We start from the raw sequence: 15,067 nt of genomic DNA on the forward strand, positions 1-15,067 counted from the left end.
CTGGGAAAGGCAGTGGTCCACACGTGGAGCAGCAGCAGAACCAAGGCAAAACGCTCCCTTTCCTTAGCGTGGAAGGAGAAGTGCAGGACACCACGCGTGCGTGGCTGATGGCTTCTGGGAGTGCTGAAGTATTTGACGCTGCTCTTCTCCTCTACCAGGTCACCCTGTGTTCCAACACGGTGAGGCGATACGAGCTGGCGCTGGTGCTGGACGTGGATGGTGTTGGCCAGGAGGTGTTGGCGCTGCCTCTCACAGCCAGGTACCGGTGCTTTCCTTGCAGCTGGCCACCTTTCCCCGCGTAGCCAGGCCCAGCACGCTGCCTGGCGTGTGGTGTGCTGGCTGCCGCCCCAAAGGAGAAATGGTGCTTCATGAGCTGGTTCTGCCCAGCTCACTGTGAGCACAGCCGTGCTTTGCCAGCGGCCGTGTTGAGAAGCACCTGTGCTCAGTGCTCAGGGCCATGCCTTTCTTGTTCTGTTTTGAAGGCAACAGTGCTTATATTCCTTGTTGGCCTGTCGTCTGGGACTTGAGGAGTAACGAATCTGCAAAGGGCTGCCCCTGCTTCTCCCTGCAAGCGGTGGGCTTGTGCTGGGTTGGCCCAAAATGCAGCATTTGTTTGGAAGGCAGCGAGCAGCCTGCTGAAAGCTGGGGTCTGGCTCAGTTAGTGAAGGCGTGTGCAAATGGGAAAGGGGCTTATGGCAGGACTGGTGGGGGGAAACTAAAGGGGAAACTCGTCCTTGGTGTGGCAGGTGAGCTCAGCTTTCTCTGGTTCTCTTGAGCATGAACATTCCCAGACTTAAGCCAAAAGCTGCTCTTGCTGCAGCCACGCTCAATGGCATTGCGCCGCAGCGGGTGCCAGTTTAATGACAAGAGGGACGCAGTTCGCTGGTGCTGTTCCCTCTCCCAGGCGGTCAGCCAGGCGGTGCCTGGGCTGCAATTTTGTAAAACGAGTGGGAATGGGAAGAGTCAGTGTGTGGGCTGGTGGGTGGAGGACCCAGGCAGCTGCAGGAGCTGGGAGAGGCTGGTCACCCAGTGCGAGAGGCAGGCGGTGCTGGTGCCCTCCATCGCGGGGGCAAGCGGCTGAGGTTTCAGGCAGGGCGAGAGCGGTACGGGAGAGGAGGGAGTTGCTTTTACTGAGATGCTGGAGTCTTGTTTTCCTTGAGCTTTGGGGAGCGCTGATCCTCAGCGGGAAGGCTCCCGCAGAGCTCGTGCCTTGCTGGGACTGTGGGAGGGTCCTTGCCGGCCTCCCGGGGCAAAGGAGGGGCAAAGCTTGATGAGAGAGCACTGGGGCAGGGCACTGGGCAGCCTCTGCCACGGGAGTCTCGGGGTCTGCCCCTCCTTTACAAGAGGCTGTTGAGAAAAAAGAAGTTAGAGGTGAGTGATTGCTGTAGAGGTAGGAAATGTCTATCTGGCAGAGACAAATGCCTTGTCTCTATTTCATGCTGTTTGGGGAGTGAACAACTTCTACAGTCTCTCAGTGTCTCTAATTCCCTTTGGTCATCTCTTCACCCAGGTGTGTGGTTCCTCCGCTGCACGTGCTCAGCCCTGTTCTGAGGTTCGGACGGTGCTTTCTGAAATTCCCTTACGAGCGGACACTGACCCTTGTGAACAACAGCGATCTTCCAGGCTGCTATGCAGTCCTTCCTCAGGTTTGGCATTGCGTTCGCCTCCTGCCCTCCAACATCGTTATCGAGGGGTTTATTAGGAAAAAAAGGGGGTTTGGAGAAGACCTTGCTGTTTAGTGTTCAAACCTCAAGTTTTGCAGAGAACGGGAGGCTACCTGAATATGAACTTCAGGAGCGGTTTGAACTCTTTAGGAAGCAGTTTTGGTTCTAGTCTTTGGGGTGCTTTCATGCAGGAGAACTTTGAAGGTTGTGAAAAGCGGCTGCAAGGAGGCCACCAGCACCGGAGTGGGTGTTTGTGGGTGCAGCAGCTTTTGGACCCTGTGAGGATGCTACTTAGCCCCATATAAATCTTGCACCTTGTGTTGTGCTTTTCTGCTTTCTCCTAGGGATTTTTAAAAATGTGGGTGAATTGCTGCTGTGGTAGATGTTAAGGAGCTTGAAGTTTCCTCAGACTCTGAGGTTCTGTCACATTCTGACAATTGTTGTCTTTGATTCTGTCCCTTACAGGAGCACAAGGAGGATGCTGCTGTGTGGTACTCCAGCCCTGTGCCGTGTGGGATTATCCAGCCTCACAGCTCGGTGGAGATCCCGTTTACGCTGGAAGCCCAGGCGATAGGAAGGCAGGACACTATTGCTAGTGTCTCAGTGTTTGGGAATGAAAGATCCCCGCTGGTGAGTGCTAGGCGAGATGCGTGCCTTTGTGTGACTCATCTTGGTGGGGCATAAAGTGTACAGGGGTTCTGCCAGGGAAAGGGAGAAGGTCATCATATGTGGCTGGTGTGGACAAGGAAAGAAGGGGTTCGTGGCATAAGTAACAGCTAATACCTAGAGAAGGGTGGTGTCCTCTTAGGTGTCTGAGATGTGTTTAATTATGGGCGTGTGAGGCGGGATAACAAGCCCAGCCTGAAACCCAGAACAATTCCTGGGTCTCTCGCTCTCCTGCATTATTAGATGAGCAGCAACTGCTGCTTCATTAGAACTTTTGTTCAGGAGCACACGGGGACATTGCTGCATGCCGCTAAAGCAAGGGCGGTGTAGGAGGCCGTGCTGAAATGATGAATTCTGTAAAGCTGGATTTAAGCTTTCATGAAAGTCAGGTCCATCCCGCCTGAGAAATATCCATCGTATCTCTTTGCCAAAAGCCCCAGCCAAAGATGCATGAGACTCCACGCTGCTTGCATCTGGAGCACAGACTGTTTTTGTTGGTTTTTTTTCCCTACCAAACTTGGGAAGGGGTGAGGTGAAGCATTCCTGGACTAAAGCCTCCTACAAGACATTGGCATTCAGGCATGTACAGCAGCAACAAAGTGTAGGCAAGAGAATGTTGTATGTGGTGTCCTGGCTTCCACTGGCTGAAACAGAGAACAAATTTAGTTAATAATTTAATTTAAAAACCTTTTGAATTTAAAAGGAGATTAACTTTTGAAGCAGCTGTTTTAAAATGTCTTGTCCTCTCTCTGAGCATGGAAGGGGATATCAGAGGATTCCTGAGAACCTGAAGCTTTCTGTAATGGAAAGGAAGGCTGGCATTTTGAAAGCAAATGCAGGGATATAAACTTTTTATAAAATGAATTGAAACGATGATGCCAAATCCCCTGGATGCTACTGATCATCTCACCCCAGGCTGCTGGGGATGTGCATGTAAACCAGTCAACAGCAAGGCCAGGCAATGCAGGCTTTGCAGGGAAGTCTCACGTTTGACAAAACAGTTGCTCGCAGATAGAAGGCATGCTTCCCTGGAAGAGGAGGGTTTCTCCCCACTGGAATAGCCAGTTGTTTAACTGTCACCTGGTTTTTGAGCTGCAGGTCCCTTGAAAAGCTTTTACCCTTGGGCTAACAATTTATAAATTGAAAGTTGACCTTACTGTAATCTTTTCTATTTGGACATGAACGTGTTGATGTTTTGCCCAAAGGGCGAGCATTTCAGCTGGAGAATCATAGCTGTCCCTAAAGAAAGGACTAGATGTGCTGCATTTTCTATAGGTCTGTCTTCTGGTTGCAGTGCAGTTCCAGTAGTTCCCTGGTAGCTGACGCACCCAAAGCTTTCTGGGCTGGCAGAAGAGCTGGCTGTCTTGTTACACGTCCTGCGCTGGTGGCAGATCCTACCCGTACGGCTGCAAGTCTGACCTTGGGAATGGCTGCGTGTTCCAATAGAACTTCAAAGCTCGTTCTTGCCTTAGGCTGGGGTGCCCAGTCTCGATGCCTGGTCTTTACCACCGTTTCAGGCGGAACGTGGTACAGATCTTTCATCCAGGTCGTGCAGAGTCCCTCCACAGCTCTGTTGTCAGGTATTTTGTTTGCAGGTGACCACGTGCCAGCTCCAGTCTGGTGTGTATCATCTGCATGAAGGAGCTGGTAAATCCCAGCCCTGGCGTTACTGGTGGCAAGGCAGCCTCGTGTGCCTCGTGTGCAGGGGGTTTGGCAGCTGGCCGCTGTCAGAATAAGCGGGCACTCGAGCACAGCTGTCCGCCAGGGTCAGATGCTCTTCGTTCCTAAGTGATCAAATGTGACATGACCTACCTGTTGACAAAGCCAGCGGTGCTGGGGGGGGCGTGGGGGGGTGGCTGGTGGCTGTGTCTGTAGCTGTGGCAATACTGCCGATGGCAGAGCTGCCATCTCTTCTTGCTGCCTTCCTTTCCCTGTGCCATGTTGCCTGTAACGCTGTTGCATGGCATTTTTCTTGTCCCTTTTAAGAACCCTGTAGACAAAGGGGTTGGGGTTTTTGAAGCCCTCTCCTTGGTGGTGAGGATGCGTGGTGTTAGTACACAGGCTGACAGAAGCCAGCTCACCTGGGCATCCTCCAGATGTTGTTGCGCTCATCTCCAAAGGGCTCTGCCCTACCTTTGCTGCTGCTGTCCCGCTGTCACCAGGAAGCTGAGCTGGCTGGCGAGGCGCAGCTCTTCCCTGCAGCTCCTCCTTCCTGGGAGCTTTGGGCAGCATCGCCCAGACATGCATCGTCGTGCATGGCTTCAGTTCCTTATTTTTGAGGCCCCAGCCTTGGTAGGTGATTTTTTTTGGTGCTTAGTTGCACGCAGCAGTGCCCTGTCAAGGGATGAGCATTTCTGGATGCTGCTGCTGCTTCTGGCTGAGTTGGGCTGGTGATTCTGACAGCTGTCAATACCACTTCCTTGAGCCAGACATCATTAAAGGTTGTACACGGTGGAGGCTGGTTTCTTTTTCGGTTAAATCGTACTCTGTGCCCTCCAGTGAATCATACAGCGTCTGGTCAGCATTGGGAGTTTTATGCATTCAGATCCTGTTGAAGTGTTCAGGTGTTTGGAACCAGTGAAATCCACAGCAAGACTGGACAAATTCTCATTGTTTTTAATGATGTGGGAAGGTGGTTTAGCAAAGGGATCTGTGTTCCTCCTCCAGTAGTCTGTGCCAGTTCTGCAAGGAGAAAGCTTTTTGGGTCTGACTGTCAAGAGAAAAAACACCGCTTGAATGATGTAATGAATAATTAATGCCTGTTATTCGTGTCATACCGGCAATACACCTAGGCACACATCAGAGGCCATAACTTGCACGATCTCTGCTCTGAAGAGCCTGCTTCGCTTCTGGCTTGTGCTGGTTTGCAGAGGTGCATTTTTGGGAATGTCAGAGAAGTAACTGTCCAAGTGTCGCTGTGCAGCAGCAGCGATCAGGGAGGTTTGGGGCAAGGCTGAGCGGCAGAAGGAGCGGGAGCAGGCACAAGGCAGAGAAAGGAGAGCTAACTGTGGAGGAGGTCTGGAAAGGAAAGCGTGGGACCCAGGGTTTCTCTGTCCCCTGAGAACGGGAGCTTGTGGCTTTCAGATGGGATCGCTCCCGAGCCTGCACTTGCCCCGGGCCTTCTGTTTCAGCCTTGCAACGCTGAAAACTTCCAACAGCCGTACTTATCGCCTCGTCGAGGAGGACCCTTAGAGCTGTCTCGTATTTTTTAACTTCCCCTGCTTTTTTTTTCCTTTCTTTCCTACCTGCTTCCTGGAGCAGAATGTCTCTTTAGTGAGCGTTGGAGAAGGACCAGTTGTCTACGTGCATCCGAGGGAGATAAATTTTGGCAGTATTGAAGTTCTGCAAGATGCGTCCAAAAGTCTCCACCTCTCCAATCAGGCTGTCATCCCTGCATCCTTCTGTGTAGAGATGGTAAGTATCTGTGGGGCTGTTTCCCAATGAAAATTGACTGGTCTGTAGCAGCCTGTGGCTTGATTTTTACATGCAACGTTTCCATATTGCTGTCTCGGAGAGAAAGCAAGATATTCCGTCCCAACGCAGCGAGAGGAGCCTGGCTCTGGGGGCAGTTTTAGCTGGGGCACCCCCTCAGTAAAGTAGACAGCTTGCATAGACGTTTGTGCAGAAAGGAGTCTGGATCATCTTTACAGGTTTTCCCTTTGTTTTCTGGAGGGTATTTAACGGAGAGTCGTGTCTTTGGAGCTCAGAGATCAAGAGGCCCCTGTGGCCCTTTGCTCCTGGAAGGGCATGGATTTCCCGACACTTTCCCCATTAGGTCTGCGTTTGCTTTGTGTCAGACTGCTGTTTGTGACAGAGTCTGGGGTGTGAAGTTTGTCCTCAACCTGCCTGTGGTGAGGTGAGTTTCACACCTGCTGGGGGCCCAACCAGCTGTGGCATTGCACAAACACAGAACGGTAAGGGTTGTGTAGCTACAGAGTCTGTGGGCTCCGTCGCGTTGCAGAGCATCTCCGGGGGCCAGCCGCAGGGAAAGGCCGTTGAACTGATGGATGCTGCAGCTGACAAGCTGCGTGGCAGGTGGCAGGAGGAGGTTGGGTCGCTGCCCTGGCAGGGGGGGCAGGGCTGGTGCAGCCAGGGAGGGCTCCGTGCGGAGGCTGGGTGGGATGTGCCGCTCGCTGGAGGTGGGATCTGTGAGGGGCTTAAAAACAGGGTTGGGGGGAGGTTTGTTCTGCTCCACGCTGGGTGGGTTGGGTTTGTGGAGCTGGTTCACCCAGGCCTGGCTCTGTGGGCTTGGCTGGGTCTGCGGGTAAAGCATCAGGCAGCGTGCGAGAGGCCAGGCTCAGCCTCCTGGGCCAAGGAGGAGGGGAGCGAATTTCCTCCTTGCTGCTTTTCCAGCTGTTTGGGGGACAACGGTAACCTCCAAGTGGGGGAGGGATTCCCAGGGCAGCTTTCTTTGAATCCACCATGAAAACCCGCTTGCCATCTGTGGCGAGAGCAAGCCACCAGGGATGGCTGGTACTGGTGTTGAAATGATGGGTTTGCATGCCTGTCGCAGGCAGTGACCCGCAGAGCTGTTGGGGTCCTGCTGTCCCGGTGCAATGCCTTCCCTCCTCCCCGGGCAGCTCGCGGTGTAGCCGGGGGGCTTGCAGGGTACATCTGCCCCTCCGTTGCCTCAGGGCCCTAACCCATGGGACTGGGCAATAAAGCCTGTCGTGCTTCACCGCCATCCCTGCCAATCCTGGGGCTGATCGATCACTAGAGCAGTAATACACGGCGGCTCAGGGACGGTTTCTTTCCCTGCAATGAAGACGGGCTCTGCTTGAGCAGTGGCTTGGACCAGATGGTCTCCAGAGGTCTCGCCAGCCCCAGCTGCTCTGTTACTCTGTGTGTGTGTGGTGATCCCTCCTGCTGACTCCACGGGGCCGAGTTCCCCCATGGTGAGCATCTCTGCTTTTCAGGGCAGCTGCTGCTCTCATGGAGACGTGCCAGGAGGCAGGTCCTGGGGACCTGCTCCATCAGCCGCTTCACCAAGGGCTCTTCAGCCAGACTGTGGGCACGGTGCTGCTGAGGCTGCCTGATGGGAGCAGCGCGGGCGTGGGCGAGATGTGCCCGAGCTGCGCCCTGGCCCTCAGCAGCTGCCTGCTCTGCTGCTCTTTTGCTGCCCCAGTTGAAGTTTTGCCCTTGGCTGCCTTACGCTGCCTGGCAGCTCCTTGATGAGAAGCAGAGGGGACTGAATAATTGTGGAGATAAAGCCTGGGATGCAGTCGGGTGTCAGGGTGACGTGCACGTGTCCATCTGAGAGCGGAGCAGGCTGGGCTGTGCCTTAGCCCAGCCGATGGGTGACACAGGCATCCTTCATTCCCCCGTGTCCCTGAACCCAAGCCTTGTGTCCTGTAAAGCGCCAAAGCCGCTGCTCTGATTCCTGCTTGGAGGTTGCTGCAGGGTGGTGAGCCGTCATTTCCCTGTCTCCCATTTGTTGGCCAATCTGCAAACGGTGGCTGTGAGGCTCAGAGATCATGGTCTCCACTTGAAAGAGCGAGTTATTGGCTGAAATTTTCACAGGAGCGTTGCATCGGGAATGTTATGCAGACTGACGGGCAGCTTGACAAACTGAATGAGGTTAACTGAAGAGGCAGCCACAGGGCAAACGAAAGGCTGGTGTCTTATTTGAAACAGAAAAGGAAAATGCTGTAATGCAGATGGCCGTGCTGCCACCTCGATGGTACTCTTAACCGTCGAGTGAAAATTGCTCTTCCTGTTAAGGCAAGCTTGCTGCTCGCTTTGGGGGAGACAAGATCATTACCTGAGCAAGCCAGGATGATTTGTGGTGAACTTCACTTTGGGATAGTGACTTCAGGAATTACTTGCAGTTCCCCTCAGGCACCAGCTTCCCTGTACCCCTCTCCTCTCTGCTGGGTGAGTTGTGTCTGTTCTGTTCTCAGTTGCAGGGAGCAGCAGGGAGCATCTCTGCCACCAGAAGAAAATAAATAAAAACCCGCCAAATCTGTGTGTTGAGATGGGGCTTTTTGGGTGGGAAGAGGGGTGTAGGGACTGCATACCTGCGTCCTCGGTTGGCTTATCCCTGCTTGCCAGGGTGTCTGCAGATCTGCGACCCTTGGGACCAGTGTGTCGTCCTGTGCTCACCCAGTGAATCCTGTGTCTGTCGGGTGTGCTTTTCCCTGTCAGATTGCTTTCCCAGCTGCCAGGCAGCCCAGCCTGTTAGGGAATCCTCTGGATCCAGCGAGGGGGGGATTTGTGTCTGTCTTGGGTAAAAATGACTGGAGCAATGGGTCAACATGAAGGAGCTGTTGCAGCTTAGCTGGGGGTTGATGTAACCTGCTGACAAAAGCGGCTGTTTCTCCTCCTTGCTCCGCTGTCATTTTCTTTTCCTGCCTCCCTAAGTGCCTGATTTTTGCCGTATTGACAAGTGCCAAAGGCTTGTTATGGACTGATGGAAGTGTTTGCTCTCCCTGCAGAAAGGGAAAAGCATCGTTCTTAGATCATTTCCTACTTGTTCTTTGTCATGCTGTCTTCTCAGGGATCTTTTGTGTGACTGCTAAGGTTGTCATCTCTTGGCATCACAGAAGGCAGCTGCGTATCACGTCTCTGTGATCAGGAAAGAAAAGACAGGCCTAGGGTGTAATTTTTCTTAATCAGTGGCAGCTTTCTTCTGCCTGCATAACCCCCGTGCTGGGTCTGTTATGTGCTACCGCAGGGTGGCAAATGGTTTCCCAGTGCCTTGTAACAAGGAGGAGAGAGAAAACCTTCCTTGGGGTTTCCTCGTCTCATGACAGTCGTAATGTGGGGTCCTGTCTCCTTCAGCCTGAGCCCTGAGCTCCCTGATCCAGAGCCCTGTGCTCCAGGTGAAGCTCACTGCTGCCTGGTTTCCAGCAGTGCTTGTACAGCCAGCTGGGTTGTCTTCAGGAGGGTGCCTGGTGGCTCAGTGCAGATCCCCTTCTGCGTTCCCAGGGATGAGCTGCTGCCACATTCAACTTAGACCAAGATTTGGTTGGTTGGTTTTGTTTTTTTTAAAAAAAAGCTGTACCTGGTTATCTTGTCACTGGTATTCGCTGTGGATAACTCCATGGATTTTTCAGGCAGCGTATAAAGGCTGTTGGTCAGGTGCGGTGTAAGCAAGGGCAGAACACACAGTTCCCATACTCTCTGCTCCCCTGTAGTGCAGGATTTGTTTCATTTACTAATTTCATTGCTTATTCCCTCAAGCTTTTGATGACATTGCTTTTATTAATGCAATGGCCATATGGAAAGACCGCAAAACACGGAGATAAACTTCCAAACGGTGCCGATGCTGCTTTAGTGACTCTGTTTCTGGGTCTGGCTGACGGGCGATTCTGTTGCTCTCTGAGCAAATCGTGCAGGTTGCGGGCAGTGAAGGCTTTGAAGAGCACATCAGCATTGTCTGCAGTTCTCCCCTGCTACTCTCGCTGAAGTCGGAGCAGACTTCAATCAGCAAGAGGGTGGTTTTCAAATCTACTGTAAATCACTCCCCCCGCCCCCAAAGCAGCTGAATAATTAGCCAGCCTGTCAGTGTTTGCTCATAGTGAGACAGAGGCAGACAGTGCTGCGCCCTTCTCATGATATCTGCAGTGCTGTTTAGAAATCAGGGTTAAATTAACTTTCCAGGGTACGGGCAGCACTAGCCCTGCATATGTGGCCTCTTCCAAGGTGAGCAGAAGTTTTGAAGATGGATAGGCTTAACTCTTTCCTGAGCTGTCCCACCAGAGCCTCATGGTGCTCCAAAAGCTCACCTTTAGAATGAAACCCTTGGTTTGGGTTTAAAGGCTGTGTTTTGCTTATACAGCAGTACCAGTTTGTGCATTTCCACCCAGTTTGGTTTTGCCGGAGCCCTTTGTTGTAGCTGACAGGGCCTGGAAACACACAGCATCAGTCGTGAACATGGCTCGTGGCCAGGAGCATCCAATCTCATGCTGGTGAGGGGTTGTACCAAAAGCCAAGGAAGGTAGAAGGCTGTGTCCCTCCCAGTGTCACTCAGGCTTAGGTCCAGGGCACGTGGGCCTTAAAAGGGGGAGCAAAGGTTTGGAGGAGACCTTGGAAAAGGTGCCTGAAACCTGGCCTTAGGGAAGAGTTTGGATTTTATGGCATCCGGTATCTTCTATGGGTTCATGGTCTTTCAAAATTGCTGTGTTTCAGTAATGGAAGAAATTGTTACTCTGCTCATCTAGGAAAAGGGAACTTGTCACGTTGTGCTGCACCTGCTGGCCAACAGGGTTCAAGAAGGGTAGAAGTCTTCAAAGCAGTTACGCTGCTACAGGCCAGAGTGACTCAGCTGAGCTCTCTTCCCGAGGGAAAAGCAGGAGGATTTTGGTTGTTCAATCCTGTGCTTGGCAGCAGCTGGCCAAGCCGTGTCCGTGTCCTGGCTGGAGAGCCCCAATGTGCAGAGTGGTGGCACTGGTCTCCCCAGCCCAGCGGGGAGGGCAGATGGGACCTGGAGGGCTGAGCAATGGCCAGGGGACACAAATGGAGACAAGCTTCGTTGGCTCACTCAGCAGCTGCTGTTAGCTGAAGCAAGTGTGACAAATTGGGCTCCGTTGTTGGTGGCAGTGAGTGCCACACTTTAATTCTTTTTTTTTTCTTCTTTTTTTTTTTTTTTTTTCACTGGCTTTAGAGGCTCTGCCTCGATTTCACAAAACATCTCCTTGCTGGTGCTCTGGGGCAGAGGCTCAACCAAAGCGGTCCCCCTGATTTTGCCGAGGAGATGCTGGTGCCGAGGTGCCAGGAGGAGGCTGGTGGCTGGTGGGAGCATCCGGCCAGCCTTGTGCTCTGATCCCCACCCTGTGGGCCTTAGGGTGCTTCTGGGCTCTTTCTGCCACTGGCCGTTTGTGCGGGTGAGGAGTCACTCTGCTATGAAGAGCACAGGCTCCCGCCCCTTAGGACAGCTAAAGCCCCTGGGACAAGGCTCCGTGCGCAGCTGATGTGGCGGGGGGTTATTTCCCCTTCGTGCGTGACCCCCACCGGGGTCGGTGGATCCACCTGACGAGGTGTGAGCACTCTCTCGCCAGAGCTATGGCTTGGTAAAGTACAGCCGCATTTTTCATGTTGAGTTCTGCTGCTTCTTTCACTCGTGCAAGGCCGGAATGACCAGATGACTTCACTTAACGGGCTCAAAGTAACTTGCAGAGGGCGGCGTGGTGGCTCCTCAGCCATCCCTTGGGGCAGCCATCCAGCCGTCCGTCTCTGATGCGCGCTGATGCCCGCTAGAAGCAAACGTTGGCAGCTCTTATTCCCAATGAAATCTGTCCCAGGAGAAGCTAACGATCTCAGCGCTGAGCTTCTCGAAGCGGTTGATGCCAGCCCTTGCCTGGCGCTCTGACTCTGGCGTCCAGTGGTACAAGCTCCTGCAGGGACAGAAATAGCCGCTGTCTTTGTCTGCCCAGCACGTGCAGCTATTGCATCGTGTTCTGGAGCATTCAAGCCTAAGCGAGGAGCAGGGATCTTGTCAGAAGTTAGATTTTGGCCTTCAGAGCAGGGGGATGGATGCTTTTAGCGTGTTCCCAAGGGATTTCTTGTCTCTGGGACACAGCCTGGACCGGTGTAGGCAGAAGCTGACCTAAAAACCTGAGCGGAGCTGGTCCGGCAGAGCCTTTTGGTCCTGGCAGGTCTCCTGTTCAGTGGTGCGCTGTGCTGCCCCTGGGACCCACACCAGATGCTAACGGAAAGGATGAGGACGCGATGCAAATCGTGCTCCTCCGGAGTGGGCTGTTGGCCTGGCAGGGCACGGTGGGTCTGCGCTGGGTCACCCCGGGACACTGCGAGTCTGGCTCCATCGAGACAGCCTGTCATTATTCCTCAGTAATAGTTCCTTGGGTACAATTTCCTGCCCGGCTTGTTGCCAAGCTGTGATAAATGAGCTTTGTCAGATAGCAGACTTGCAGATTCACCTCTGGAGCAGCGCTATCGGGTCTCCTTTTCAAGCAAGCTACCCTGTGTCAGCGTGAATCGGAGGAGAAGTTGTACATTAACGTCAGTGAAAACCTGACGCCCACTGGCTCGGTGTGAATGAGCTGGCTGGGTAGCCCTTGGCTGGCGGCAGCGCAGCCGATGCCTCCGAGGCCAGCGACCAGCTGCAGGGACCACAGGGGAGGGTTGGTGGGAATCCTCCGTGGTCAGTGAGGCCCCAGTGTTTACCCCGTGGCAGCCACCTGCCTCCATCCCAGTCTCATCTTGCTTTTTTAAAAATTTTTTTCAAGACTCTTTTTTTGAAGCCCTAGAGGACAAATGAAATGGAGCTGAGTGTATAAATGTTGCTGGTGCCCGGAATCGTTTTGATGCCTTTGGCACGCTCTGTTATGGGATGCAGGCATGCAGCCCTGACCTGCTCTACATGGAGGGCACAGCCAGCCTAAGGAGTTAGCGTAGCTGGAGCACCTATGCTTGCTGCTGGGACCCTGAATGCTCAGCAAGTTATCGCTTCCCTGGCCTCCAGCTAGCCTTCACCTTGTCAGCAGAGGTCATTTTGGGGTGTTATTTTAAATGTTTCTGTGACTTCAAAGTGCTGCTTGGTTTTCTGCTGCTCTTCTCCCTTGGGCTGGCTGGTGTCCTGTTAGAGCTCAGAGCTGCCAGCCTGACGGACGGAAACTTGAGCTAACTTCACCTGGATCGAGCACTTGCTTTTATCATGTCAGGCCTCTGAGCACACCGTTGTTTTCTATTTAAAGGGAAAAAAAAAAGAAAAAGAAAAGGAAAGTAACCCTCTTCTCGACAGTACTGTAGAGTTTTGGATGAGTGGTGCCTGCCATCCCAAACACAGTGCTGAACTGTGATGCATGTAGCACTGATGCTGTGATGGACACCTGAAAGCCACGTGTCTGCATCCCAGTGCATTTCCTGCTGGCCCGGGAGCACTGCGTGCATTTCTCTTCTGCGAGCTTGCTCCTTGTGAATGTGGCTTTAGGTGGGCTGGAGGGGTCCAGCACCTCTGTTGCCCCATCCGTAGAGGGAGGCCCGTGAGGACCCAGAGGAAAAGAGTGCTTGGGAAGCCCAGGCCGTGCCCACAGGGCACATGTCTTGTGGTTTTCTTTCTGCTTCTTGTTTCGCTGCCCTGCTATAAACACTTAGAGCTGACTTTGCCAAAGCAGAGGGCCTTGGGGCACCTCACTGCAGGTGATGATCCGTGGGAACAGAGGGCTGCAGCCCTTGAGGGGCTGCTGAGAAGCCTGACTCTTGGGAAAGAAGACTTTGGGGTTTTATCAACCGCTTTTGCAAAGTTATTCTTTGGGGTCTCAGCAGTATCCCCCAGCCGTGTGGCTGCTGCGGGGGGACTGGAGCAGTCCTGGCTTCCTCTGGCCTGGAGCCTTTACGGCAGAGCCGGCCGCCGTTGTCGGGAAGCCAGGAGATATCAAGTGGCTTCCCTGGGTGTGCCCTCCAAGAGGGAGGCTGGAGGGACAATAGCATTCTCCTGAGGGTGAGCATCCCTTGGGTCAGACAGAGCTGGGTTAACAAAGTGGGTCTGTTAAGGGAGGGTAAAATAGAGGTTGTATGAGCTCCTGCACGGGTGCTGTTTCCAGGCACTGTAGCTCCGAGTTGGGGAAAGGAAGCCTTCATGGTTTTTACCCTCATGTCTTTAATCCTTTTTCTGCATCCCGCAGGAGACCAGGGTCCATGGTTTCCATCCTAAGTTACTGTTTGGCTCATCTTACAGGCTGGCAAACGCTCGCGCTGGAGGATTGAACCCAGTAAAGGAGTGATCCCCCCCGAGAGCGAGGTGTCTGTGGCCATCATAGCAAACTTGGACGACACCGAGAGATTTGAGGATGAGGTGAAGGTGTCCATAGAGAACAGCCACACCTACGTCATCCCTGTCCAGGCTGTTGGCACGGGCACGACGATTGTCACTGACAAACCCATTGCTCCAGAGCTCAACTTGGGCCTCCACTTCAGGTAGGGATCTCTCGGCTCCCGCTTCCCACGTGGGCTCGGCAAGGAGTTTTGCTGTAGTCCTTCAGGCTAGTTGTTCTTCAGTGCTCGAGGTCCTGGCTCTGCTTCACTGAAGCCACAGGAACTCCTTTAGGAGTGTTCTATGGCCGTTTGAAAGTTGTTAGATACCCTCAGAAACGACCAAAATGGAAAAAACCAGTTGCTAGATTGTCCCCGATTTGTTTTTAGTTGGAATATATTTATTTCTGTACTTTATCAAAGAATGAGCTGGAGGAAAACAGCAGGTCCTAGAAGCCTCCTGCTGGAAAATGCTACATTACAAGTATAAACATATTTCTGTTTGCAATAACGTTGCTTACCTTTCCACTCGCTATGGACTATTCTCTCGCAAGAGTGGAAAACCTTGGTGGTAGCTTGTTAGCAACTCCTCGACTGAATTAATGGTGCTGGTTTATTTCCCTTCTGCCTGGGAGTCCTGGAGGAGCTGCAGAGTTTCTTTGCCCTGTATCATCCATCAGTCTGCTCGTCTTCCCCGGTTCCCCTGCTGGGCCGCTCTTTATTAGAGGCGCTCGCTCTTCCCTCGTTTCCCCTGCCCGCGTTCCTTGCGGTCTGCCAGCACTGCGGCGGCGGCAGCCCGAGGCAGAAGCGAGCGAGGGTGCCTGCAGGAGCAGCTCTGAGCGGGAGAAGAGGAGAAGTTGGCTGAGGTTGGGTGGGATAAATTGCATGTGCTACCTGAAAGAGCTTAGCTCGGAAGGGGGCATTCACGGATCCTAGTGCGTGTGCCTGAAACTGGCTACATTCTTATAAATGGGAGAAAAAATAAGCCTTTTCAAAGCGCTGTTGCTGTCGGAGTCCTCTTGGGA

At 53.2% G+C, this 15,067-nt stretch overlaps 1 protein-coding gene across 1 annotated transcript in view; it reads left to right on the forward strand.

Moving 5' to 3' along the window:
- Nucleotides 1-15,067, forward strand: part of LOC308057756 (hydrocephalus-inducing protein homolog) — a gene marked incomplete at its 5' end in the record, with an annotated part of 101,259 nt that overhangs the window by 35,835 nt on the left and 50,357 nt on the right. The window contains 5 exons of the mRNA XM_080411807.1: nt 159-259; nt 1,511-1,646; nt 2,130-2,294; nt 5,592-5,744; nt 13,969-14,207. Coding sequence (XP_080267933.1) covers nt 159-259; nt 1,511-1,646; nt 2,130-2,294; nt 5,592-5,744; nt 13,969-14,207 — 794 coding nt within the window. The remainder of the gene's footprint in view (nt 1-158; nt 260-1,510; nt 1,647-2,129; nt 2,295-5,591; nt 5,745-13,968; nt 14,208-15,067) is intronic.

Source organism: Falco punctatus (genome assembly GCF_963210335.1).
Source record: "Falco punctatus genome assembly, contig: scaffold_35, whole genome shotgun sequence".
Classification (NCBI taxonomy): Eukaryota; Metazoa; Chordata; class Aves; order Falconiformes; family Falconidae; genus Falco; species Falco punctatus.